Raw genomic sequence first — 26,753 nt, forward strand, 5'->3', positions numbered from 1 at the left:
TGGTGGATGTGAATGTGGCGGTGGATGTCATGGTGGATGTGGAGGTGATGGTGGATGTGGTGATGGTGGATGTGGTGGTGGATGCGGTGGATGTGGTGGTGGATGTGGTGGTGATGGTGGATGTGGTGGTGGATGCAGTGGATGTGGTGGTGGTGGATGCAGTGGATGTGGTGATGGTGGATTCGGTGGTGGTGGTGGATGCGGTGGTGGTGGTGGATGGGGTGGTGGATGTGGTGGTGGTGGTGGATATGGTGGTGGTGGTGGTGGTGGATGTGGTGGTGATGGTGGTGGATGTGGTGGTGGTGGATGTGGTGGTGGTGGATGTGGTGGAGGTGGTGGTGGTGGTGGATGTGGTGGTGGTGGATGTGGTGAAAGTGGTGGTGTATGTGGTGAAAGTGGTGGTGGATCTGGTCGATGTGGTGGTGGATGTGGTGGTGGAAGTGGTGGTGGTGGATGCGGTGATGGATGAGGTGGTGGATGTGGTGGTGGATGCGGTGGTGGTGGTGGATGTGGTGGTGGTGGATGCGGTGGATGTGGATGCGGTGGATGTGGTGGTGGATGTGGTGGTGGTGGGAGTGGTGGATGTGGTGGTGGATGCGGTGGTGGTGCATGTGGTGGTGGTGGATGTGGCGGTGGATGTCATGGTGGATGTGGAGGTGATGGTGGATGTGGTGGTGGATGCGGTGGATGCGGTGGTGGATGCGGTGGTGGTGGAAGTGGTGGTGGATGTGTTGGATGTGGTGGTGGATGTGGTGGATGTGGTGGTGGTGGATGCAGTAGATGTGGTGGTGGATGTGGTGGTGGTGGGTGTGGTGGATGTGGTGGTGGATGTGGTGGTGGATGCGGTGGTGGTGCATGTGGTGGTGGATGTGGCGGTGGATGTCATGGTGGATGTGGAGGTGATGGTGGATGTGGTGGTCGATGCGGTGGATGTGGTGGATGCGGTGGTGGTGGTGGATGCGGTGGTGGTGGAAGTGGTGGTGGATGTGGTGGTGGATGCGGTGGTGGTGCATGTGGTGGATGTGGTGGTGGTGGATGTGGTGGTGGATGTGGCGGTGGATGTCATGGTGGATGTGGAGGTGATGGTGGATGCAATGGATGTGGTGGATGCGGTGGTGGTGGTGGATGCGGTGGTGGTGGAAGTGGTGGTGGATGTGGTGGTGGTGGATGCAGTGGATGTGGTGGTGGATGTGGTGGTGGTGGGTGTGGTGGATGTGGCGGTGGATGTCATGGTGGATGTGGAGGTGATGGTGGATGTGGTGGATGTGGTGGTGGATGCGGTGGATGTGGTGGTGGATGTGGTGGTGATGGTGGATGTGGTGGTGGATGCGGTGGATGTGGTGGTGGTGGATGCAGTGGATGTGGTGATGGTGGATGCGGTGGTGGTGGTGGATGCGGTGGTGGTGGTGGATGGGGTGGTGGATGTGGTGGTGGATGTGGTGGTGGTGGATCTGGGGGATATGGTGGTGGTGGATGTGGTGGTGGTGGTGGATGTGGTGGTGATGGTGGTGGATGTGGTGGTGGATGTGGTGGTGGTGGATGTGGTGGTGGTGGATGTGGTGGTGGATGTGGTGGAGGTGGTGGTGGTGGTGGATGTGGTGGTGGTGGTGGTGGATGTGGTGGTGGTGGATGTGGTGAAAGTGGTGGTGGATGTGGTGAAAGTGGTGGTGGATCTGGTCGATGTGGTGGTGGATGTGGTGGTGGAAGTGGTGGTGGTGGATGCGGTGATGGATGAGGTGGTGGATGTGGTGGTGGATGCGGTGGTGGATGTGGTGGTGGTGGATGCGGTGGATGTGGTGGTGGATGTGGTGGTGGTGGGTGTGGTGGATGTGGTGGTGGATGCGGTGGTGGTGCATGTGGTGGATGTGGTGGTGGTGGATGTGGCGGTGGATGTCATGGTGGATGTGGAGGTGATGGTGGATGTGGTGGTGGATGCGGTGGATGCGGTGGTGGATGCGGTGGTGGTGGAAGTGGTGGTGGATGTGTTGGATGTGGTGGTGGATGTGGTGGATGTGGTGGTGGATGTGGTGGATGTGGGGTGATTGCGGCTTGCAAGCTTATTTCGCTCACGTTATGCAGTTTCAAACATGATTGCCACTATTACTCTCAAATTCACTTGGCAGCAAACTGGTGAACTAATTAAAAGAAAGTCGTATTCAGCGGTATGGCCGGTACTTTATTCCAGCAAAGTGGCAAGCCAGTACACACCAATGAGCTAGTAAAGCTAAAAACACACCACATGGCACAATTGCTGGCTGAGCGAGCAGAAGTAAGCCAAACAGCTTTCCCGTAGCTAAGGAGAGCTGAGCTCTTTTTGTAGCAGCACGCATAAGAAAAGTCCCGTATTTTCACCAAAACACTCTCTGATAATGATCAGCCGAATTCAGAAGGCTTCCTGCCCTCATATATTCCCAAGAGAGCAGTAATCTTATAAGGAAATGCTGTCATCACACCTAAAGCTACAGAGGGAGAAAGGAAGTGCAAAACTACACTATAGTGCTTAATGGTAAACAACAGTCGAAAGTGCCTCTGCGCTGACCCGCTGTCTTTCCTGTACACAGTGTTGTGGTGTTAGTCTTTCTGCAAGGGCTCTGCTGTCGGGTTGGTAGAGCCATGACATGACCAATTGCATAACAGTGCTGAAGACTCACCTGAAAGAAACTACATTTATGGCCAATAAACAGATTGTGCAGGGGCAAAATAAAGTCACTCAGTCGGGGGGAGCTATTGACTGAAGTTGGCTGTTCCCACTGTCCCGTGCTATATGCTATTGGGCATAAATAGGAACACACCAATGGATGAGGAGAGCTTGCTGGAAGACATTCTTTGTATATTATAGTTAAACAAACAACAACAAAAGGCCAGCCATTAAAACAAGGAGAAACACGAGAGACGGCCTGCGGCCGTCAAAGTGAAAGTACGGCTGGCGGAGGGCATTGCTGTGGGGAGGGGGAGGAGAAATGCAACACGGCGGGCAGGGGAGGGGCGGAGCGGGGAGAGCGGCATGAGGGTGTGAAGCAGCAGGGGCCTTTGAAGTGAAGCTAAGCTTCACTTCAAAGGTGTGGGAGGAGTGCTGCTGGTGATTGACTGGCGATTTGATGATGTGCACGCGCATTTTAGGTCAATGCGCTTGCGCATTGACCTAAAAGCGCACGGGCACAGCATCGAATCGCCAGTGGAATCGCCAGTTAGGTAAACTCTCGATAAGCCCCTATATATCTCGCTCCCGCTCAATGCGCATGCGCATTGAGATAGGTCGCTCGACCTAAAAAGGGGGGAGGGATGCATGGCTTGTCAAAAAATCGTGTTTGGTTATATTGATGTTAACAATTAGTACTGCTTGGTGGATGGCGGCACAGTTAATGGTATATCCTTCCTATTGTGAAGTGTAATCCCAACATCCTTGTTTGTCAGAAATGGGTGGCACACCGTTCCTTCTGGTTAGTTAAATGTAAATGAACATGGAAAATAAACACAGCGAAATGTATGTAACAAATGCTATTTACGTGGTAATGTGCATGGGAGAAAGTGGAAAGCTGGTGTCTAATTCTGGCTTTTACCTCTGTCTCACAGTTTTCCAGGGTATGTGATCATTCAGGCCAGAGATGTTAGTGGCTAATCTGTGCACCCAGCGTTGCTCTTTCTCGAATAGACGTTGTGTCATCTTTTTTCAGGTTTTACAACCTCTATCACTGTTCATCTCATGTCATTGGTGGTGTGATTGCTAGTGAGGAAATGTTCCGTCAGTTTCGTGTTTGCTTTTTTGCACCTGATTGTGCTGCGGTGTTCGCAGATACGTTGTTTGACCTTCCTTACTGTTGCAGTTTGTGTGGGTCCTTTGTGTCCAGACACAAAGGTCCCACACAACCTGCAACGGTAATAATGTGGTATACTTGATAACATACCCGTGCGGTCTACGCTATGTGGGCATGACCGGGAGGAAGGTCAAACAACGTATCTGCAAACACTGCAGCAAAATCAGGTGCAAAAAAGCGACCACGTAAAATGCAGAGGAGTCGGGGCCCAAGGTAAATACTCAGGAACCCCTCAGAGGCCGTGTGCAGAGAGGGAATACGAGCGCATGCTCAATACAAGTCAATTGGTAAGTTGCAGTTATAGTTGTAAAGAAGAAGGACCCTTACCACTGGACCCTGAAGAAACCCTGTGGAATATGAAAGGTTGGAGAGTCACCCCACCCGTGTATACCCCAGGAACCAGGATACCTACACCAGGGAAGCCAGGTGCATAGGTGTGAAGTGACGTCGGAAACCGCGTAGACCACAATGGAGGACTTTAGTGAAGATGCCGCTGGCGAAGAGGCCAAAAGAGTTCGTTGGAACCCAAAGGTAGATTCAAGATAAGAGGTATCTACAAGCAGAGGGGACAAAATCTATGCCACTCAGGATGGACCAAGTGGCACAGAAGACGAATACCCACCGATGTCGGGATGCATGAAATTTGATGCGCCCTTGAAGTTGCAGCTGTGCGGAGCAGGCGATGCTGTGGAAGACCAGAAGCTGTTTACAAGCTGTCCTACGTCGGATGTCAAGAGCCAGGGAGGCCAGTTTCCGGCAGGGACACCAACAAGGCTTGGTAACGGCAACCAAAGTAACTGTCGAAAAAGGTGCAGTGTCGGAACCAGAAAGGTCCAAGGGACTCTCCACGAGCAGGTAGGGCAAAGCAGGCCCGAGCAAGCAGGGGAGCCCACTCGAGCCAAAGTAGAACCTCAAATGGACCTACTGGCCGAAGGCACAGGAATCGCCCAAGGACCTTGAGCTGCTCACCAAATGATGAAGACCCGCGGTGAAAAGGCTGCGGTGCAGGTGAAGATCTTGGTTGCAGGAGATGATTGAGGCTGGAGCTTCTTGGAGCCTGAAAATCTCTGCTAAAGAGAGTCAACAAGCCTTGGCAATGGCAAGTTGACACGGTGCACAGGGGTACTGCTCCAGCGGTTTTGACGAGGGATACTGGCTACAAATTTGCTGTGAAGACAGTGCAGGCCTCGAGGGAGTTGCAGAACCATCAACTGTGTTGCTGAACCTCTCGTAGTTCGTAGGTGCTCAGGAATAGCACACCGGTCAGCTTTGTTGCGGTGCCTGCAGATGCAGGGAAGTGCCTCCTTCCCTTCAGGGGAGATTCCTTTGAGTGTCTTGGATGTCCACAGGCCTGTAGAAGAACCTCTATGGAGCACAGGCACAGACGACGCAGAAGACTTGCAGGACAACGAGAACAGGAGAAGCAGGAGTCCTCCCAGTTGCAGTCTCGGTTCCAAAAGCAAGTCCACTGAAATCCAGAGTGCCCAGATGGATGAAGATTAAGTGGTTTTGGATCTGAATCTTGTCCCACGATGAATCTAGGGACCCACCCACAGGTACTCCCTTAAGTACCCTAAGGAAAGGGTTGAGACAATTAAGGAGTTCCTCCTAGAGGATGGGTTGGACAGTGGGAAGGATACTCCCATGTCCTTTGTTCAGTTTCGTGCCAGAGTGGGAGCTAACGGCTCCCTGAACTGGTTTTAACTGGAGTATGCAAGGAGAGCACCAAATGTGCCCTTCAAATAGTCTAGTGGCACTGGCAAGCGCCTCCGCCCTGTCCCAATACATTAAATGCTGTCTGGAAGGTGGTCACATAGGTAACCTATTGTTCTCCCGTCCCCTGCTCAAGCTTGGCTCAGCAGCAGGAGGGTAGAATCGTGTCTCTGGTCAGTAGCAGCCATAGTTTGCTCTCTAGGTCTAGAAGACTGGTACCAGGAGCACTGAGGGCCCCCAAGAGGAGCTTTACAGTGCTTTACAGTGCATGGAATCATACCTCCCAAACACGACAGGGTTTGTTCCAGCTAGTTTAGAGATAGCCATCGCATAATGAGGATTGGCCACTATATGTATCGTAATGGCTGATACACTTACAACCCGGGAGAATGGACACCGTGGATTTAAGGGGTGTCCTGCTCATGCAGGGGCACCCTCACACTTACAGCCGAGCACCCTTTCTTCAGGATTGAAAGGCCTGCCTTAGTGGTGACTTATAGGTTTTAAGTGCAGTGACCTCTGATATAAGGAAACTTATATCTGTCGTAAGTGGTGCTAGCACCAGCTTACATAGGCTGCAATGGCAGGCCTGTAGTCACAATTTGAGTGGTTTCCCATAGGTGGCATAATACATGCTTCACCCCATGGGTGTCCCTTGGTGTTCCTATGCTCTTGGTACCTTGGTACCATAAACTAAGGACTTACAAAGGTACACCAGTAACCAATCTGGGGTATACCTAAGTACTCACCATATCCCATTTAGGGAAAAAGCACAGAGACTGGGGTCTTGATTAGTAGGATCCCAGTAAGACCAGTCAGTAAAACATAATGACACCAGCAAAAAGTGGGGGTGACCATGAAAGCAGATCCTACTTTCCTACACCGCACTATTAATATGATTAGTGTTGTAATAATGATCACATCAGACAAGATTAAATTGGTGGTCCCTATGCAAAATTACTGGCAGTTATCACCTCAGTGCAGGGATGCCAGAAATTATCACTTCAGTGCATCAGGCAGGTTTGGCACATGCAGTGTAAAAAAGACTTTGTCAATTTGGAATTCCTTTACATGGGTAATACATAGACAGGCATAGCTATAACCACTAGCACAAAGGTCAAGGTAATAATATTAGTAATATGTGTCACCCGGTGCCACATGATTCATCACATAAATATCCCCTTTAAATATATTTTGGAAATTCAACCCCTTTTCTCCAAACAGGCTTATGAGCTCTGAAAATAAACACATTTTTGTTTTATGTGCACTCTTTAATTTTAGTATACATCTAATAATTCATCCACGCAAAAGCCTTATATTTCGTAAACTGGACTGCACACAGAAGAGCTACTTACAGGTAGCTGGAGAGCTATCAGTAGCTCGCGAGCTACTCGGAGAAGCATGACTAAAACTATTGGCTCCCCTTATTCTCTTTCTACCTAAACTTCAACAGAACTGTTTTTAAGAAGAGGTAACAAACGGTGGTGGGGAAGAAGAGGAGGAGGAATATTCAGAAAGTCATACTGAGGACCATAGCCACACATAAGACAACAAGGAGCAAAGGCAAAGCCCAGCTAGAGATCCTAGCCTATATATAGCGGTCAGTTTCTCCAACTTTATCATGAGCACCATGGAAAGGAGAGTACAGAGATCTTCGCTTTTTACTCCCCAATCAACATTGTCCATTTGATTATAGGAGAGGACTAAAGTAGTTTTTTTCTTTTTGAAAACCGAGCTTACATTATCCCGTTAAATGCCATTCTTCTAGAATAAATTAAATGAATGATACTGGATTCAAACTCAGATCCCAGTTTATCCCACCATCTAACATGATCCCACCATCATCGTTTGAGGAAGCAGCACTTGCAAATGTGTAGAAAATCGAAGAAGAAAGAAAGAAGTCCTTTGATAACCTCCCGGGATGTGAAAGAAGGAAAGCGTTGATCTCGCTATCCAATAATGAAAACATTATGACAAAGCCAGCAGACAAAGGGGGAGTAGTAATAGCAGTACAGGACAAACACCGCCTACCAGGGGTTATTATCAGACCCCAACAGTATAGGAAACTGTCAGGGAATCCTGTTAGTGTAATCATGAAATACATTTAAATCATAGTGGATGAGGCTATCACACCAAGACTGGATTTCAAAAGAAGCGAAGCTTATTCCGGATCACAGTCATTCCAATACCACAATAATTCTATTGTTTATCAAATATTTAAGAGAATAAAAAAGTGTTGTGTGCAAGACCAATAGTGCCAGGGATCAAGTTGCCATAAAACTCCAAGAACAATTTTATGATTGCTTCCTACTACCTATGTTCCGAAGATTGCCATCTTACCTCAAAGATACTAAATACACAGTCAACTTAGTAAGGGAATTGGAGTACAACTTAGTCAACCAACTACTTGTGTCATTGGGCCTGGAGGCATTGTATATTAGTATCTCTCAGGTAGCAACTCTACGCATCATTGAAGAACACAAGCCTTGTGTTTTAAATACTCACCTAGCAACCTTAAATAATCCCAAAGAGGAGGATTCAATTTGAGTCTCTACTCCCAAGATTGTGCATATTGTGAACGTACAACAGCCTCTCTGCATTTTAACACGGCACGCACCTGCTAACATCATATGCACAACAGCCTCTCTGCATCTCAGCGCCATAGATCACTTGATGAAGTCATTCATTGCCCGTCAAAATTGGAAGCCGCCTTGAAAGCAATGCATCCCACTGGCATTGCCATGGCAAGCAGAAATCGAAGGGACTTCAGAGGTAAAATTCCTTGCCAGGTAAGCAGCATTCCCAAGTGCTGGAAATACTCATTTACTCATGAGTCACGGTGTTGAACAATGTATTAGGAGGATATAAAATATTTAACCACAGATAACAGACAACGCTGCATTACACTGTCATTGCCAGCATGCCCCAGGTTCAGCTGCCCAAGACAATTTTCAGGGTCTGCAAAAAATTGGAAAGCTGTGGGAACCTAACTTTTTATTGGGCCAAATTAAGTTGTTCGCTGTAATAGACCATGTGTGGGGGCTCATCATAACCCTTGCTCACAGAGGCAACTACGTCCACCGGACAGAAAGAAAAATCATTACTTTTTTTCTTTTTTCTGTAACACACTCCTGTGTAGTGTAGTTCCTATATTCCCAATAGGCTCTGCGCATTGGAATAACATAAACGATAGTTTAGACGTAGGACTGAGGTCGACTAGGTCTCTATTGAATATGTTAGACTTAATTATGAATGCCAGCTAGCTCAGAGGTCACTAGAAACTTTCTCGAGTAAACAAGAAGGTGTTAACTTTCCTGAATAGACAAGAAGGGATTAGTTTCTGACAACCGCATAAACATGACAACTTTGCTCCCTCCAGAATAAGGAGTATATCTCCAGAGTCGCGGAAACAATAGATAACTATTTTACTCAGTCAATCGTGCATGCTTAGTTTCACCAGAAGCGCAGAGAAATAGAGAGACGGGCGTTTTCAATAAAAGTGGTTATTTATTGAACAGTCTTCTTTCTCATGCAAGAGAAGTGAGTTGCCACAATTGCAATACTTGTCATAAAGTAAAGTGCGTACAGTAAAAGGAGTATTATGAAATAATACTGTAAAAGCATGGTACAGTTTCTAAGCCATACCGTGTTTAAAATAGATAAAATATATACATACATAAAATCATTGACCAAACGTACTCAACTGGTGCTTCTAAAATACGCCTACCCCGGTGTACCTAACCCAAGCCTAGTACGTGGGAAGGAGTAAGTGAGCTACAGTTTTAAGTTAAGTTAGTTTTTGCCAAGAATCTGAATCAAGAATTATCTAAGGGTCTAATCAGCTCCGTACCTTGGTTATAGAATGAAGGAGGTCTTGTATCTCTTTCTCAGAACTCGATCTCCCAGCAACCCGCAAGGGTGACTGGAAACACTAGAGCTGGATTTCTTGGCAGGAGAAAAAACAGCGTCTCTGTCAGTGCGTCAATGGAAGGGTCGGCTTCCTTCGGCACTCGTTACAGCAGGGCGTCGAGTAAGTAGATAGCCGATCTGCTCCAAACCACCGTGTGTTTGTTAGGGCAGCTGTTGGTATATTTATACCTGGAAGGTGCCGAGTTTGACGTAAGGTTGGACATAAGACGTCACTAAGAACTTACAGTTCTTTCAGGACTCCAGGAGTTCTTGGACAAATCAAAACAGAAGCAGGGGGAATTCCCGGGCTGCTGGAGGCTTGGTTTGTTTAAAGAACGCGTTGTACTTCCTAGGAGTCTATGGGAGTAGCCTTGCCGTATTTGGACTGCATTGGCTATGACTAAATATGGATATGGTTCTTATGCCTTTATAAGGATATGATTTGCTATAACCACATAAGGGCATAAATCAGGAATATTTAAATAGGGTCCTAGATACGTTCACAACACCTGCTTTGGGAGTTTGTTTCAGAAAAACAAAAACTTTTCAAAGGTTTAGTGAACCGCCCTCAAAATTGAAGGTGGTTGCTCCCAAACATTTTGTACATCGAAATGAACCGGTGTGATGGATGGATGTGAATCTGTCAGGACGGAGGTGGTAATGCCATCTGCCACCATAGTGGATGGAATACTGCCTGTCAAAAGCTAGATCAGGCCCTCGGTCTGAACTTAAAAACTGTGACTGGATTAACTCATTTGGTGTAGCTGACTTGTGCTCCATTGCACTTCATCCTTACACCAAACCTCGGCCCAAGTCAACCGCAACTTATTGTAGTTCAATAGCACATTATTTTTTCTACGCGTTTTTTGCCTTAAAACTTAAAAATAAAATCATATCATCTGTTCCCTTTTTCCAATTTTGATGATTTTGATGTTTTTTGCTCATTACATGTTTCCTGGTTGTTCAAAATTCATTTGGCACTTTCATTTTGTTGTGTTCCTCAGTTTACAATTGATTGTACTGTTCAAACATAATGGGAACGTCTCTAGGGATTGCCTGCTGCTTATACTATAGCTACCAAGGATTGAGCAGATATTCTCTCAGAACGGTGCTTTGACCCAATCACATTGTGCTTATTAAGCTGGTAGGGGTCTGTCCCATCAAAATTATTAACCCTCTGAACAGCATGAAAACCCAGTTGTGTAAAGCCTATATATTTAACAAATGGTCCTATAAAATAGATAATGAAACAACTGGAGAATGTAGAGTTCACATTCTATGTTCATTCGTTCACAGTCCTTACTGGGGCTGGTACTAAAACATGTTCAGAGCTATTTTGCATTTTCAGCCAATGTTTGCCTATCAATCAATCAATCAATCAATGCATTTCTAAAGCGCGCTACATACCAGTAAGGGTCTCAAGGCGCTGGGGGGAGGAGGGGGCGCTACTGATCGAAGAGCCAGGTCTTGAGAAGTCTTCTGAAGGCCAGCAGGTCCTGAGTCTGCCGTAGGCTGGTAGGGAGAGTGTTCCAGTTCTTGGCAGCGAGGTAGGAGAAGGATCTGCCGGCGGCGGTGGCTTTCCGGATACGAGGAACTGTGGCGAGGGCGAGGTTGGCTGAGCGGAGGCTTCCGGTGTGGGTGTGGAAGCTGAGTCGGTTATTGAGGTATGTAGGTCCGGTGTTGTGTAGTGCTTTGTGTGCGTGGACGAGGAGTTTGAAGGTGATCCTCTTGTTGATGGGGAGCCAGTGAAGGCCTCTCAGGTGGGGTGTGATGTGGCTGCGTCGGGGGACGTCGAGGATCAGTCGTGCCGAGGCGTTCTGGATTCGTTGTAGTCGTTTCAGGAGCTTGGTTGTTGTTCCTGAGTAGAGGGTGTTCCCGTAGTCGAGTCTGCTGGTGATGAGGGCCTGGGTGACGGTTTTTCTCGTGTCGGGTGGGATCCATTTGAAGATCCTGCGGAGCATTCGGAGGGTGTTGAAGCAGGACGCGGAGACGGCGTTGACTTGCCTGGTCATGGAGAGGGTGGAGTCAAGGATGACCCCCAGCTTGCGTGCGTGGTATGTGGGTTCCGGGGCTGTGCCTAGCGATGTGGGCCACCAAGAGTCGTCCCAGGCTGATGGGGTGGGTCCGAGAATGAGGACCTCCGTCTTGTCTGAGTTAAGCTTCTGTCTGCTGTCCTTCATCCAGTCGGCTACGGCCTTCATTCCTCTGTGGAGGTTGCCTTTGGCGGTGTTGGGGTCTTCAGTGAGGGATATGATCAGCTGGGTGTCGTCGGCGTAGGAGATGATGTTGAGGTTATGTTGTCGTGCGACGCGGGCGAGCGGGGCCATGTAGATATTGAAGAGCGTCGGGCTGAGGGAGGATCCCTGTGGGACGCCGCAGATGATCTCGGTGGTTTTTGAGCGGAACGGTGGGAGGCGGTCGCTCTGGGTTCTGCCGGAGAGGAAGGATGTGGTCCAGGCCAGGGCCTTCTCTTGAATTCCGGCGTCATGGAGGCGTGCTGGTAGGGTGCGGTGGCAGACTGTGTCAAAGGCTTCAGATAGGTCCAGGAGGATGAGGGCGGCTGTTTCTCCTTTGTCCATCAGGATCCTGATGTCAGTGGCGGCAATGAGGGGGATGTATGACGGTACAACGCGTACCGTTTCAACGCGTGCATTTACAACGCGTCTTTAACAACGCAAGTCGTTACAACGACTTGCGTTTTTGGGCGCGGATAGTGAATAGTATCATTTACTATTCTAACACCAGTCCCCGTGGATAGTAGGGAAGGTGTTGGAATAGTAAATATACTATTCTTTATCCTTTAGCGTCCTCCAGCGCAAGTCGTGGTTACGACTTGCGTTGTAAAGTACGCGTTGTAAAAGCACTGCGGGGTAACATCCGCGTTGAAAAGGATGTTCCCCCAATGAGGGCGGTCTCGGTGCTGTGGTTGCTGCGAAAATCGGATTGGGAAGGGTCAAGGATGTTATTGCCTATTCTGTGCCAGCATCACCATATGTGGAATTTGACTTTTTTGCAGGTCATTTACTGACTTCATAGTGAGCCAACTGCCTTAGGTTATCACCAGTGGGGTCTAAGCAATTTGGTCACTGTCCTTCCCCACTAAACGCACCAGTAGTGCTGCAAGTATGGCAAGAGGCCTATGATATAAGCATGGTGCAGAACCTCTACTACAAGCAGGGCAAGAAGCCTCTTAAAAAACAGCCACCTTACAGGCAAGAAAGAAGGTTGCTAGCACATCCTTTAGAGGAGGCTTCTACTATAGTTTAACAGGGGATGAAGGGTTGCATGTGTACGAGATTACAATTAGTTTTCAGTGTTTGTACTGTTGCGAATATTGACAAGATGTTTGTCTTCCCACAGGTACGTTCCCGAAACATCTGCGCTCCATTTTAGACACCCAGAATGACTTGCTACAGAAGGCTATCATCGAAAGTGAGGTTCTATTACACTTTCTAGCAGATACCAAATTGAAAGTGGGAAATGTCAAATTAATTAACCATTCGTTCTTCCAGAAACTATTACAAATAAAGTAGCATTTCTAAAGTGTTGCAAAAAGAATGTCTGTCAGGGCTCACATACAGACGAAGCTCCACTCTTTTGCCTGACTGGAGGGGATATCAGTCGACAAAATTGTTACTTTAAGAATTCAATTTCATCCCATGTTAATTGCTCTGTTGCTGGGCTGTATGGTTTGGAAAAACAATGTTTAATTTATAAAAACAAATTGCAGGAGAGTGCAAATGTTTCTTAGGAACCCAAACTTGCTGATGCTGAATGCTGAGGTCTCCGAATACCTCATGCCCCTCTTTTTAGTTCTCGCCTACACAGCGCATAGGTTGTTCTGCAAGACAAACTGTTTACAATTCAGTGGGCTTATCACCCGCTTACAGCATACCATTGTTTGTTTTTGTTACCACTCTCATTTGCAATCTTTTGATTGCTTAGCTTCTGTAGGCTTCCCTTCCTTTGTTGTGTTAGCTACTCCCTAGAGCCTGGACCAGGTACATGTGTACTTCCTCATCTTTGTTATTCCTCGTCTTTTTGCAGTGCACTATTTTATTTGATATTTTATGAGTGTTTCAGTATTATTCCTGGATGTGCAATGTGCTTTCCTACTTTTAACACAGGTACACATGCGTTTTTTTAATGTATGGGGCCTTCACCCAATCTGCTGTCTCTATTGACGCTTTAGTTACTTACACCCACAGCTGTACTACTCTATGCTACTCCACTCAACTCTAAGTCACTCCACACTACTCTTTGCCACTCTAATCAACTCTACGCAACTCCACACAATGCCACTCAGCATCTCTGTATGCCCCTCTACTCTACTCCACTCTACTCCAACCGCTTTACTCTACGCCATTCTACTTGGCGCCACCTCACTCCACACAATGCTACTTGATGGCATTCTACTCTATGCCACTCCACTCTATGCCACTTAATACTACTGTATGCCACTGTAATCTATGCCACATCATGCCATTCTCCTCTATGCCACTCTACTCTGTGCAACACCATTCTACGACACTCCACTCAGTGGCCCTCTACTCCACTCCACACCACTCTACTCTATGCCACGCCATGCGATACTACTCCACGCCACTCTACTCAACACCACTCTACACCACTCCACTCAGCGGTACTCTATGCCACTCTGCTCTAAGCCACTCTTTTCCACACCATTGTACTCTACGCCACTGTACTCTGTACAACACCACTCTACTCCACACAATGTCACTCAACGACACCATACATCACTCCACTCTATGCCACTCCACTCTACTCTACGCCACTCCATCCTTCTCCATGCTATGTCATTCTATTGTGTGCCACTCCACGCCACTCCACTTTGTGCCATTCCATTCCACTCTACACCACTTTACTTCCCACAATACCACTCTACGCCACTCCATTGTACACCACTCTACGACACTCCATGCCACTCTACTCCACTCCATGCCATTTTATGCCACTCTGTGGCGCTCCACTCTGTGGCACTCCACTTCATGCCACTCCACTGTATGTCACTCCAGTTCTGGCCACTCCACACAATGACACTCTACGCCACGCCACTCTATGCCACTCCATGCTTCTGCACCCCACTCTACTAAACGCAATTCTAAACCACTTCACTCCACGCCACTCTTACCACACAATGCTACTCCACATCACTACACTCTATGCTACTCCACCTTACTGTATGCCACTCTACTCTACCAGACCCCCACTCTATGCCACTGTATTTTACAATCTACTCTATGCAACTCCAATCTACGCCACACTATGCCACTCTACAGCACACCACTCTACTCTGCGTCACTCTACTTTACTTTACTCCCCTATCACCAAAGGAAGAAATGTACATTCACAGAAAACATTTACACAAATCTGTAGTATCCTGCATATATATTGTAAGGTGTGTTAGCAGCCCTGCTCAGCCAGTGCCTGTGCTCTGACTCATTAGAATGTTGGAGTCTGATGTGCCTCGGAATGTTGGGACTGAGAGAGGCAGAGTGAGAGTTGGTCAAGGGCTGAGAAGCTGACAGGCAGCTCCTGGTGGGGCTCTGGTTTACGACATATTTACTTGATGTTCTGAACCTTACTACTTGTTAACTAAATTGAATAAAACATCCTGAATTACAACCTCCTGTGTGGACGTTCTTCACTACAAAATGGCCAAAGGCAGTTAGGCCTCATAGAAACACGACAATAGATGCAACGAGAAGCACTTGATGGAGGTTGTCAGAGGAAAACATGTCATAGAGAACCCCCAAAAAAAGTACTAGGAAGGAAAATCATCCTATGGAGATTCAGTCCAAACATCTGGGTAAGTCACTCCAGAAAGGAAAGTGAAGGTGACACAGGAATCCGACCCTTCTGACCTCCGAATCTTCAGCGGAAGTCTCTAATATTCAGCATTCTTGAACCCTGTATACATACCTTTCTTAAGTTCTCCTTTGTGCATCCAGTCAAGAGAAACCCAAATATCATCCTTACACAATACTCCGCTTATCTAGACAAGAAAAATTAGAAATATAATACAAGGCAGCTAATTCTGACCCGAACCTCTTTAAAGCGATTTGAAAACTACACTTGAAGGTTGCCACTCTCATCTGAACTCCGTCTGCCGGCTCGATTACTGTGGTCACTTAGGGCGCGGAGGAGATGCAGATCAGGTCCCTTGGTCAGGGAACTGAAGCATCCTGCAGAGATGATTTAGAGATGCGGAAACCTGTTACTGAATCGATATGGACTGATCCGCTTGCCCAATCTGACATGTAATTAAGCCGAGGATGGTGACCACGAACCAGTGAGGTCCCGAACAGAAGGCTCAGAGTTGCGTTTGCACAGTATGGGGAGCCATCAAGCGGATGGATGGGTGTCATGGAGCGGGTGATGGTGTTCATGGCATACCCGGTGCTGTGTGTGATTCTCCTTTGTCCCTATCTTGGCGGTAGTGCCGCAGGCATTAACAACGGTGGTATGGGATTGGCCAAAGTAAGCAGGACTCCATCACAAACCTTTTTGAAGTACATCATACCCGAACTGGGACCGTGAGATTATTGAAGTTGATGCCACATTACTCTATATAGGGCTATGTTTTCACACTGAGGGAGTCATTACATATTGGCTGTGAAAACGGAGGTAACAACAAGTGCGAGATTTCAAGTTTTCCAAACTTTTCCCCAAGACTCATTGGTTTTGTGAGTGAACATCCACAAGGGTGAGGGGATCTACTTAGAAGAACCCAGAAAACGGGTATGTTTGTTGACTGTGCTGAAGGGGAAGTCATAAAGGCCCAATATTCGAACACCCAGGATTACCTGGTGAGGCAGCAACAAGTTGCCAGGTGGAAACAAACCAGGTGCAATTTTGTGGGTGTCCGGGTACAGAGCTGTATCGCCTCACCCACACCGGGCTGGGTGCATGTAACGATTGCCCCAGATGCCCTCAACACCCCCATTCAATGACACACATTTGCCCCACTCACTCTCAATTATTGTCTGCTCAGAACAGGTGGTAAATAACAGCTAAAGACAAAAACTCTTGTTGGCCTGGGCAGGGGTCCAATTGCCGCCTGCAATTGTTTTTTGATTCAGTAATTTCAGCACTTTTGCAATTTGTAGACAGAACCCTGAGAGTGTGCTTCCACAGCATCATCATTGTTGGAGGAAAAGAGAAACCAGGGGAGAGGAAAGGACGGGAAAAGATAGAGGGAATCGAGTGACTGTGCCCTAAACACCATTATCTCCCTTGACGCAGCATTAGTGCTTAGTGGTCAGCTGGCCTCAGCCATCCCACATCTTTAGATCTGTCAGTAGTTGGGGTCTCGCGTTAGCACTGTATTTTAGCATGAAGTGACTTATTGTTGTCAAGTGTGCAAATTCATGAACATCGCAAACACCGATCTTCTGTTTTTCTTCTTTCTTTTCTCTAGCCAGAATTGATTGTGAAAAGCAGTGCGGTAAGTATGCATTGGTCTCTAGTATACTTTTTTTTTAAATGGATTTAAGTTTGGAAAATGTAACAAACAAACAAGCACCAGTTGAAGACAGTTAATGCAAATGACTTGACACATCCTATGTATTGCAAACAGATATATCTGGCAATTACTGAGGCAGCATGCCAGTCTACTTTTTTGAGCCCAATATGTGATTCGAGGCATAGACCGGCCATTGGCAAATAACCCTTGGTCCTCTTTTAATAGCAAGAGTCCAGGTTGAACAACCTGGCCAGGTCCCCTGCAGATAGGAAAGCGTGCTTCAGACTCTGCCAAGCTGTGCGCAGACATGCATAAAAACCACAAACTGCACCTCTCTCTCACATTTCTTCATCCATCACTCTGCTACGCGGTGCGTCCCAAAATATGAGAATGGTACCTCGGTGGTGGTCTTCACACACAACATGGTAACACTTCCCATATACGATCAAAACAAATACAACATCCTTCCGACCACACATCCAACAAGATGTAGCATGCTATCCATGTAGGCAAGCGCTTTAGCATCCCACATAGGGGTAGTAAGCACTACATAAACATATCAATCCAATCCAGTCCAATACTATCACGAGAGTGAATTAGGAAACAACGGGAACAAAAAGATACAATCAGAAAGCTAAGGTGGTTAACTCTCAGGGAAAAGGGAGCTTGAGTGAACGCAATGGGTTGGTCTAAAGAGCAGATACACTTGATAACGCTAAGTTCCTATGCATGAAACATATTCAGATTTTAATTTTTTCCCTTGCTGTACACGGTGGCAATCAGATGCTACTGAAAAACAAATGATATGGGGAATTATTCAAATTTCAATCTGATCAGTATTCTGTGATATACTGAAAAAGACTTTTATTGACAGTCATTCATGTTAGAACAATATTTCAGTTAATGACAGCTGACAAATGTTCTTGTATGCAAAATATGTCGATTGAAAATATAGCTGAAACTCTTACGTTTTCCTGTCAAATGTGAAAAGGGCAGAGAGAATTACTTTTTTTTTTTTTTTTTTTTTTGCATCTTTGTATAGCACAAGCTTGGCCCAAGAGCATTAGAACTCTTTACAAAATGCAGCACACTTAGAAAGAGGAAATGAGGAGAATTAAGAATTTTCCTCCTTGTTGCGCCTCTATCTAGAAGGCATACAATTATGACGTATTCTCGGGTTTATTTGTCTTATTAAATCATGGAATGCCTCAAAAAGCATGGGTGGATGTGTGGGAACACCCACACTTCACCCATATAATGTCTTCGCGTCACAAAGTAAAGCAAGACTGCGACTGTGCTGCCTTGCTTACTCCAGATTTGCCAGACCATGCAAGGTGTGTGGCTCAGTATATCGGACTTAAGGATTGTGTTGCCCTTTTCTCACCTTGTGTGATGCAAGGACAATGCAATACAGTCCTTTGACAGATCTGGCCCTCAGTCTCTCCTAATCATGACAGTACAGGAACTACTAATCAGAGAATGGCCTTTCGAGCAATGTGCAGCAACATCATTGAACCTAACATATTATCTGCTTGTGTTTTAGGGATCTACGAGTACGTGACAGTGTCCTGCAGGACCTGCAATCTTACTGTGACAGCATGCTTTGGATACCACTGCAGGTATGCAGGGTTGATGGGCTAATTGTATTGTTTGCAAGTGTACCTATTCTAAGGAAAATGGAATACAAATTAGAAACTATTTAGACATATGCAATTATTATTTGTTTTACTCTGAAACATGTTTTTAGTATATTAACCTTGAGAACTTTTCAGAGGGTCCTGGACCAGTCGTTCTCTTCCAGGGGATCCTCATCAAAGTCATAAGCATTAGAATATTCCCGCCCATGCGCAGGACCCCGGATATATATAAAAAAGCAATTGCAGCCCAATAAACACTAGAGCTGAATCATGCTGTAAAGAATTTCAACCATACATGAATAACATGCATTAGAAACATGAGAAACAACACAAAGTTTGTTTAGAAACTGTTTTAATGCTCAGAAAGCAGTCGAAATTCTCATCAAAACACTGAAAGCATAGAAAGCTCCCAGGCTGCATTGCAAATACACAGTCTAAAAAGACTGAAAAGCTAACCTGTAGCTGCATAGCAATAAACTGACACCGTGCCTTTAAGGCACTCCTGACCCCCAGCTTCCCATCATGCCTCAGGGGTGACAGTTAGGTCAGTTGTTCTTTCCGGCTCCTTCAGGAAGGATCCTGGTAACACAGCTCCACTCATTTCTGATTTCTGTCAGAAATTCACTTCATTTTCCACAACTTTTTTGTCTTACTTCGACGTTTTACATCTTGTCAAGTAAGAATCTGTCTTTTATTGACAGTTTTTTTGGCATTTTCTACCTTACAATGCCTTCTCTTTTTGTGATAACAAGAAGGCCAAGACAGACAACCATGAAGTCTGTATACTTTGTCTACCTGAAGAACATGATCCAAGGACCTGTCCTCACTGCAAAACCCTATCAGGAAGAACTCTGAAGGACAGGGAGAGAATTCGCATCTATGGCCTAGCACACAGGTCATCCAGAGGAAGGTCTCCGGTAAATAAGGGCTCCAAGAGGTCTAGAACACCTTCTAAGGACAAGACTTCACACCCTTCAGCTTCAGCGTCTGGCTCGGCGCTGAGAAAAGAACTACTGGTGGGTCATTTATCTAAAAAACGACCTTCGACAGCGGGCTTGCCGTCGAGAAGAAGAGATTCAGGTATGTCGTCGACGTCGAGAATTCAAGACCCTCCGCCGTTGTCAACTCGGCCACGATCGGCGTCGAGGACTGAGACCCCTCCGCTGTCGTTAACCCGGCGACGATCGGCGTCAAAGAGCATCACACCTCCGCCGCCGACAACCAGGTGACGATCGGCGTCGAGAAGTGTAACACCTCCGCCGTCGTCAACCTGGCGATGATCAGCGCCGAGGAGCGTCGATACGACGTTCGGCGTCGAGGGCAGGCTCACCTCCGTCGTCGCGGATACAGCGATCGACGTCGAGAGCCCAGAGTCCTCTGCCGTCGACAACCAGGCGTCGATCAGCGTCGAGGATGAGTTCTCCGTTGTCGTCTCGTTGGCATTCGGCGTCGAGGGTGCACAATACCCCTCCGCCGTCGTCGCGTAGACCCTCGAACGAGAGATTGGCTGCTCCGCCGTCGTCCCAGCGACGTTCGGCGTCGAGAGAGAGAAACGTTCCGTCGTCGGCTGCACATCGCCGTTCGACATCGAGGGATCACGGATCTTCATCAGCCTCTCACCGGCATCGCTCGCCGTCGAGGCTTTCGATGTCAGAGCACCCGACGTCGAAGCGACAAGAATTGAGGAAGCAAGGATCGACGTCGAGGGACTTCCGACCAACGTCGAGGCCCGCTTCAGAGAGATCCAGAGAAGGATCGGTGATTCTAGTGACGGAGTCACCATCCCGCCACTCATCCTCGCGTTCGTCCAGGCGAGCTTCTTCAAAGTCAGCCTCTCCAGAGGCTAGAAACCCTGTCCGCAAGTCACCTTTGCAACGGACGGAGCCTTCTTCTACTGAGGTGCGGTTGTCCCCGAGATGGAATCTGCCATTACATCACTGGCGGGATTCAGGGGCTACGAGGCAGATGCAGGAGTATGCCAGTCATCCGCACAGGTCTTCTCTTCAAAGACTGGTTGAAGAAGCGGATAGACACAGCCCTCCCAGGCACAGAGTCCAAGCTGAGAGATCACCTGTGAGGAGGCCTGCTAGGTCCCGTTCCCCCAGAAGGGAAAACCGCCCAAGCAGATCACGAGATAGGAGTCACAGTGCTCATCGCAGAAGTAGGAGAACACCGTCTACTTCTTCTACCTCTTCTGACCACTCTTCAAAGAGGGATTATTCCCCCACGCTTTCGGATTGCCCTATCTCTAGGGTTTCACCGATTAATGACATTAATACGTACCATGATGTCCTGCAGACGGGAGCTCAGAAACTCAACATTGCGATGTCTGTTCCCCAGGTCACCACAAACAGTGATTTTTGAGACGCTTCACCAGAAATATGTGTCTCGTCCATTGCTTCCATTGGTTCCAGGGATTGTGGAACCTGTCATGGACATATTCCTGTCTCCAGCGACCATTAAGGCGGTGCCGGCTCGCATCCAAAAGAAATACAAGCCAGCTGCCTCTGACCCGGTCTTTGTTAAGTCTGATCCCCCTGCAGACTCGGTGATCGTAGCAGCAGCACGTAAGACACATGCGGTCACTGCTACCTCTTCAGTTCCTCCAGATAAAGACAGCAGATCCCAGGACTCATGGGGTCGCAAGGTCTGCAACTCTGCCGCTTCTACACTGAAGGTCTCCAGTGCGGCCGCACTTTTAGGCAGATATGATAGAGCCTTATGGGATTCCATGGAGCGCTTCAAATCTAAACTGCCAATAGAAGACCAGAAAGACTTTGAAGAGACACTGACAGAGGGCTGTCTGGTGGCGAACCAGATGATTAGCACGGTGGCGGACGGCGCAGTGCTGTTGGCACATTCGTATGCGCATGGAATATGCTCCAGAAGGTCGTCTTGGTTACGCTTGACAGGCCTTAAACCAGATGCTCAGCAACGCATCTTAAATCTTCCATTCTCTGGTTCCTCTCTCTTCGGCACACACGCTGACGAAGAGATGACTACGATGAAAACCGAGTTGGACACTGTCAAGGCGGTTGGGTTGGAGAAGAAGAAGGAATTTAATCGCCGCTACAAATCCAACCAGCGCAAGGGGCCTCAACAGAGGGTTCAAACCCCTCAGTGGTCCCAGAACAAGAACCAGGGGAAAACCCAGTTTCCAGGAGGAAAGTCCAACAGAGGTAGAGGTGGTCACCAACAGCAGTCCTCTACCACGGCGAGAGGTGGAAAGTCATGAACAGTGGCTTCCTCCGCCGCCGCTCCCCACTCTACTGGGAGGAAGTGCTTCTCAACATCTAGCAGAGTGGGCCAGCATCACAGGAGATCGCTGGGTGCTGAATATACTACGCAATGGATATGCGCTACGTTTCCGGGCGCTGCAAAAGGACATTCCACCAAAGAAGTCTCGTCCTCATCAGTTAAAGCTGCTTCGAAAAGAGGTGAGAGCTCTTCTCCAAAAGCAAGCAATAGAGGAGGTTCCACCCTCTCAAAGAGGAAAAGTAGTTTACTCCAGATATTTTCTTGTCCCCAAAAAAGATCAGGAGGACAAGTTTCGACCAATCATGGACCTTCGACTTCTGAACAAGGTCATAATCACGGAGAAGTTTTGCATGTTGGCCCTTCACCAAATACGTCCACATCTGCAAGCAGGCGATTGGATGTGTTTGGTGGACCTCCAAGATGCGTACTTCCACATCTCCATTGCAAAACGTCATCAGAAGTACCTGCGGTTTGTGGTCGGCCACAAACATTATCAATACAAGGTCCTGCCCTTCGGGCTAAAGTCGGCTCCTCGAGTCTTCACCAAAAGAGCTTTTTAAAATCGTGGACTCTCTTACCTCCCTGCAGATGTCTGACCCTGTTATTGGGTCTCAACAGCTCTGCAACGACATCGCCCAATTCTTTCAATCAAAAATTGGGGATATCTATGCTGCGTTAGAGTTGCAGAAGACTTCATTATCCATTTCCCCCTTTCTTTCTCCCCCCCTTATTGGTGGCTGAGGTTTCCTCACAGGGTAGTCTGTGTAGCTTTCCTCCCCTTTCTCTTTTAGACCTGGAGAATCTTCTCAGCAGGATTAGGTCGGGCTCCCCGCTAGACCCCTGCCCTCTCAAGCTGCTAAAGCAGTGCAAGGAGACTCTGCTGCCGCCACTCTTGGAGATCATGAATAGGGCGATGAGGGACGGTATTTTTCATCGCAGTGGAAGAGGGCAGTGGTGAAACCACTGCTGAAAAAACCCATGCTGGATCCGGGGGCGCTAAAAAATTTCCGCCCCATTTTCCTGCTCCCTGCCCCCACAAAGATGCTGGAAATACATCTGAACCAGCATCTCTCAGCCTTCCTGGAAAACTCCGATCTTTTTGATCATTCGCAGCATGGTTTCAGGAGGGGGCACAGTACGGAGTCGGCCCTCACCATTGTGCTCGATAACATCCGCACTAGAGTGGATAAGGGCCAGACTATCCTGCTAATCCTCCTGGATCTCACAGCTGCGTTTGACACCCTCTCTCCCTCGGTATTAACATCTCGACTGAGGGAGATAGGGGTGGAGGGGTCTGCACTCAGCCTACTGACCTCCTTTCTTGATCGGAGAGAACAGAGAGTCAAGCTGGGAGAGTTTCTATCTCCATCCCTTCCTGTGCACTGTGGGGTTCCCCAGGGGTCGACATTAAGTCCGACCCTCTTCAACATCTATGTAACCCCACTGGCCAGGCTTATTAGATCTTTTGGGATGGAGGTAGTCTCCTATGCCGGCGACACGCAGATTCTGGTGTCTCTCGCCCAGTCTGTCACTCTGACTGCCTCCAATTTTAGACTATGCATGGAGGCAGTCGCCCAATGGATGATCAGCAATTCATTGAGGCTTAACGGCGAGAAGACGGAGATTCTGGTGTTCGGCGGAAAGGAGGCGATATGGTCGGCGGAATGGTGGCCCACTTCGTTGGGAGCCTGTCCAGCACCTACGGGCCTGGCTAAGAATCTGGGAGTCCTGATCGACCCCTCGCTTAGCATGAAGCAGCAGGTGAACAGAACAATTGCCACCTGCTCGGGTGTTATTCACATCCTAAGGAAGATCAAACACTACTTGTCCCCGCAAGCGAGAAAGCAAGTTGTGGTAGCCCTCATAGGGTCGAGATTGGGCTACTGTAACGCGCTGTATGCAGGGATCAACAAGGGCCTGCTGCAGCGTTTACAAATGGTTCAGAACGCCGCAGCGAGGTTTGTTTTAGATCTGCCCAGACGTTCATCAGCCACCGCTGCTAGGAAACTCCTTCATTGGCTCCCGATGGGGGACAGGATTCCTTTCAAAATTCTCTGCCTGACATATGGAGCCTTGGCGAGAAATAGGCCGGGCGGAATAGGAGACCTTTTGGTCCCTTATAGCCCTTCCAGAAATGTACGCTCTGCCAAGAAGTCTCTGCTACGAGCGCCCCGCATTCGTAGAGCTAAGTGGGGGGGGGGCAGAGCCTTCTCGAGTCTTGCGCCTAAATGGTGGAACACCTTACCGGATGAAATTAAGTCTCTGCCTACTATGCAAGCTTTCAGAAAGGCTTTGAAGACTCGTCTTTTTTCCAAAGCCTACCTGTAGTTTTTGTCTCTGCCTTTTTTTTGAGGACTTTTGTCTGTTAGGCGCCTTGATGCCTTCGGGTTTTAGTTGCGCATTATAAGTTGTCTTTCATTCATTCAAATGCATGGCAGTGGTGGCAGCTTTCTTCTCAGAAAAGGTCTCTTCGTCTATCCATACCTGAACGACTGGCTGCTGAAAGGTCCATCCCCACTGCAAGTGAGGAGCGACTTCCAGTTTTGTGTGCGACAGCTGCATGTCAACATGGAGAAGTCAGTGCAGCAACCCACCCAGTCTATCGGCTACCTCGGCTCTGTTCTGGACACAAGCGTGGGAAGAGCGTATCCTTCGGAGGAGAGACTGTCTTCCATGAAGCAGAGGTGCAGGCTTCTGCTCCAGGTGCAGAATCCGACAGTCCGGCAGGTGGCATACCTGCTAGGATCGATGGCGTCCTGCATCTTTCTCATTCCCAACGGCAGGCTGAGGATGCGTCCTTTGCAACAGACGCTAGAGGACCAGTGGGATCAGTCAACAGGTCGCTGGGAGGATCAGATCTCTCTCTCCCAGGCGGCGAGATCCTCCCTTTCATGGTGGACTCAGCAGCGGAATCTGATGGTGGGAGTACCTTTTCACCAGCCACTACCAGCACAATCGGTGGTGACCGACGCGTCTCTGCAAGGCTGGGGGGCACACATGGGGTGCCTTCAGATACAAGGGCGGTGGTCAGCAAAAGAACGGACCTACCACATCAACATGCTGGAGCTACGAGCAGTCCATCTAGCTCTAAAGGCTTTCCTACCAGCAATAGAGTCCGATTCGGTCCTGGTCCAAACCGACAATATGACGACCATGTTCTACCTGAACAAGCAGGGTGGGACTTGGTCGCGGATGTATGATGTTACAACGCAGGCTATTACAACGCCTGCCTTTACAACGCGGTTTTTACATCGCAAACCTTTACAACGCATAGCGCTTAGAGGTGCTGGATAGTGGTAAGTATAATTTTCTATTCCAACTCCAGTCCCCGTGGACACTAGGGAAGGTGTTGGATAGAAAATTAAACTTATTCCCTATCCTAGAGCGCCCCCAGCGCAATGCGTTGTAATGGTTTGCGTTGTAATGACCGCGTTGTAATGGTAGTGCGTTGTAATAGTTTCGTTGTAAAGGTTGTTCACCCTTGGTCGCGTCCTCTCTCCCTGGAGTCACAAGCGATCTGGCACTGGCTACTCTCCCGGAACCTCTCGGTGGTGGCGGTGCATCTTCCGGGAGAGCTAAATGTCAAGGCAGATGCACTCAGCAGGCACTTCGAAGATCAGCCAGACTGTGTGCTACACGACGAGGTGGTGGCAGATCTTTTCCATTGTTGGGGTCGTCCGGATATAGATTTATTCGCGAAGAAAACACAGAATGCCACACCTTCACGTCCAGATTCCACCGTCCAGGGACAAGGGGGAATGCTCTTTTGATGGACTGGTCAGGGACATTTGCCTACGCCTTTCCTCCTCTGCCCCTGATCCCGAAGGTGGTGTCCAAGCTACTCAGATCCAGCATGACCATGATTCTGATAGCTCCAGACTGGCCACGGCAGCGTTGGTACCCGGACCTTCTTCATCAAGAGACTCTCCACAAGAACGTCTTACGCGTTTAAGTGGAAGAAGTTTTTTCTGTGGTGTAGAGAGCATCACTTTTATCCTACGAAGGGGCAGGAGGATGTCATTCTCCCTTACCTTCTGTACTGAGCAAGATCTGGTTTAAAGTATGCTTCTATCAGAGGGCATTTATCTGCCATTACAGCTTACAGGAAGTCACCTAGTCAGCCCTCGTTTTTTCAGATGCAGGTGGTCAAGGACTTCTTACAGGGGTTGAAGAAAGTCTATCCCCCTGTTCGAAACCCTTCTCCTCCGTGGGAGTTGAACCTGGTGTTATCAAAGTTGATGGGCCCTCCCTTTGAGCCAATTCACAGAGCTTCTTTGCAGCATTTGTCTTGGAAGGCCGCTTTTCTGGTAGCCATTACATCTGCGCGCAGAGTAAGCGAGATCCAAGCACTGTGTACCAATGAGCCTTACACTGTTTTCCACCATAACAGAGTAGTCTTGAGGGCACATCCTTCTTTTCTCCCTAAGGTGGTATCTGATTTCCATATCAATCAGTCCATTTCCCTGCCATCTTTTTTCCCTAATCCAGCGACCCCGGCTGAGCGGTCGTTTCATTCCTTAGACCTTAAGAGGGTGCTTAAATTCTACCTGGAAAGTACCAAGGGCATTAGGAAGACAAATCAATTATTTGTCAATTATAGCGCCATGAGAACAGGCTTCCCAGCCGCTAAGAGATCCATTTCGAGATGGATTGTGTCCTGCATTACCTTAGCTTACCAGCTGGCGAAAAGGCCTTTACCTTTACCTCCTAAGGCACATTCCACTAGGGGGAAAGCAGCCACAGTTGCTTTCTTACATGACGTCCCAATGTCAGAGATTTGCAAGGCTGCCACCTGGAAATCAGTTCATACCTTTACGAGGCACTACTGCCTAGAATCTGATTCCAGGGCTGATGCTCAAGTAGGCCAAGCCTCCTTGAGAAATCTGTTTGGATAGTTTTTTGTTCTATCCAAGCTTGGTTTTTCTAAGCTTACTG

General features: G+C 48.1%; 1 protein-coding gene across 1 annotated transcript in view; it reads left to right on the plus strand.

The window, feature by feature from the left end:
• IZUMO4 (IZUMO family member 4) overlaps positions 1–26,753 on the plus strand; it is a 275,614-nt gene that overhangs the window by 142,971 nt on the left and 105,890 nt on the right. Inside the window, exons 3-5 of the mRNA XM_078668930.1 lie at positions 12,798–12,869; positions 16,879–16,905; positions 18,467–18,542. Of these exons, the coding sequence (XP_078525056.1) occupies positions 12,798–12,869; positions 16,879–16,905; positions 18,467–18,542 (175 nt within the window). The remainder of the gene's footprint in view (positions 1–12,797; positions 12,870–16,878; positions 16,906–18,466; positions 18,543–26,753) is intronic.

Source organism: Lissotriton helveticus, chromosome 12, assembly GCF_964261635.1.
Source record: "Lissotriton helveticus chromosome 12, aLisHel1.1, whole genome shotgun sequence".
Taxonomy (NCBI): domain Eukaryota; kingdom Metazoa; phylum Chordata; class Amphibia; order Caudata; family Salamandridae; genus Lissotriton; species Lissotriton helveticus.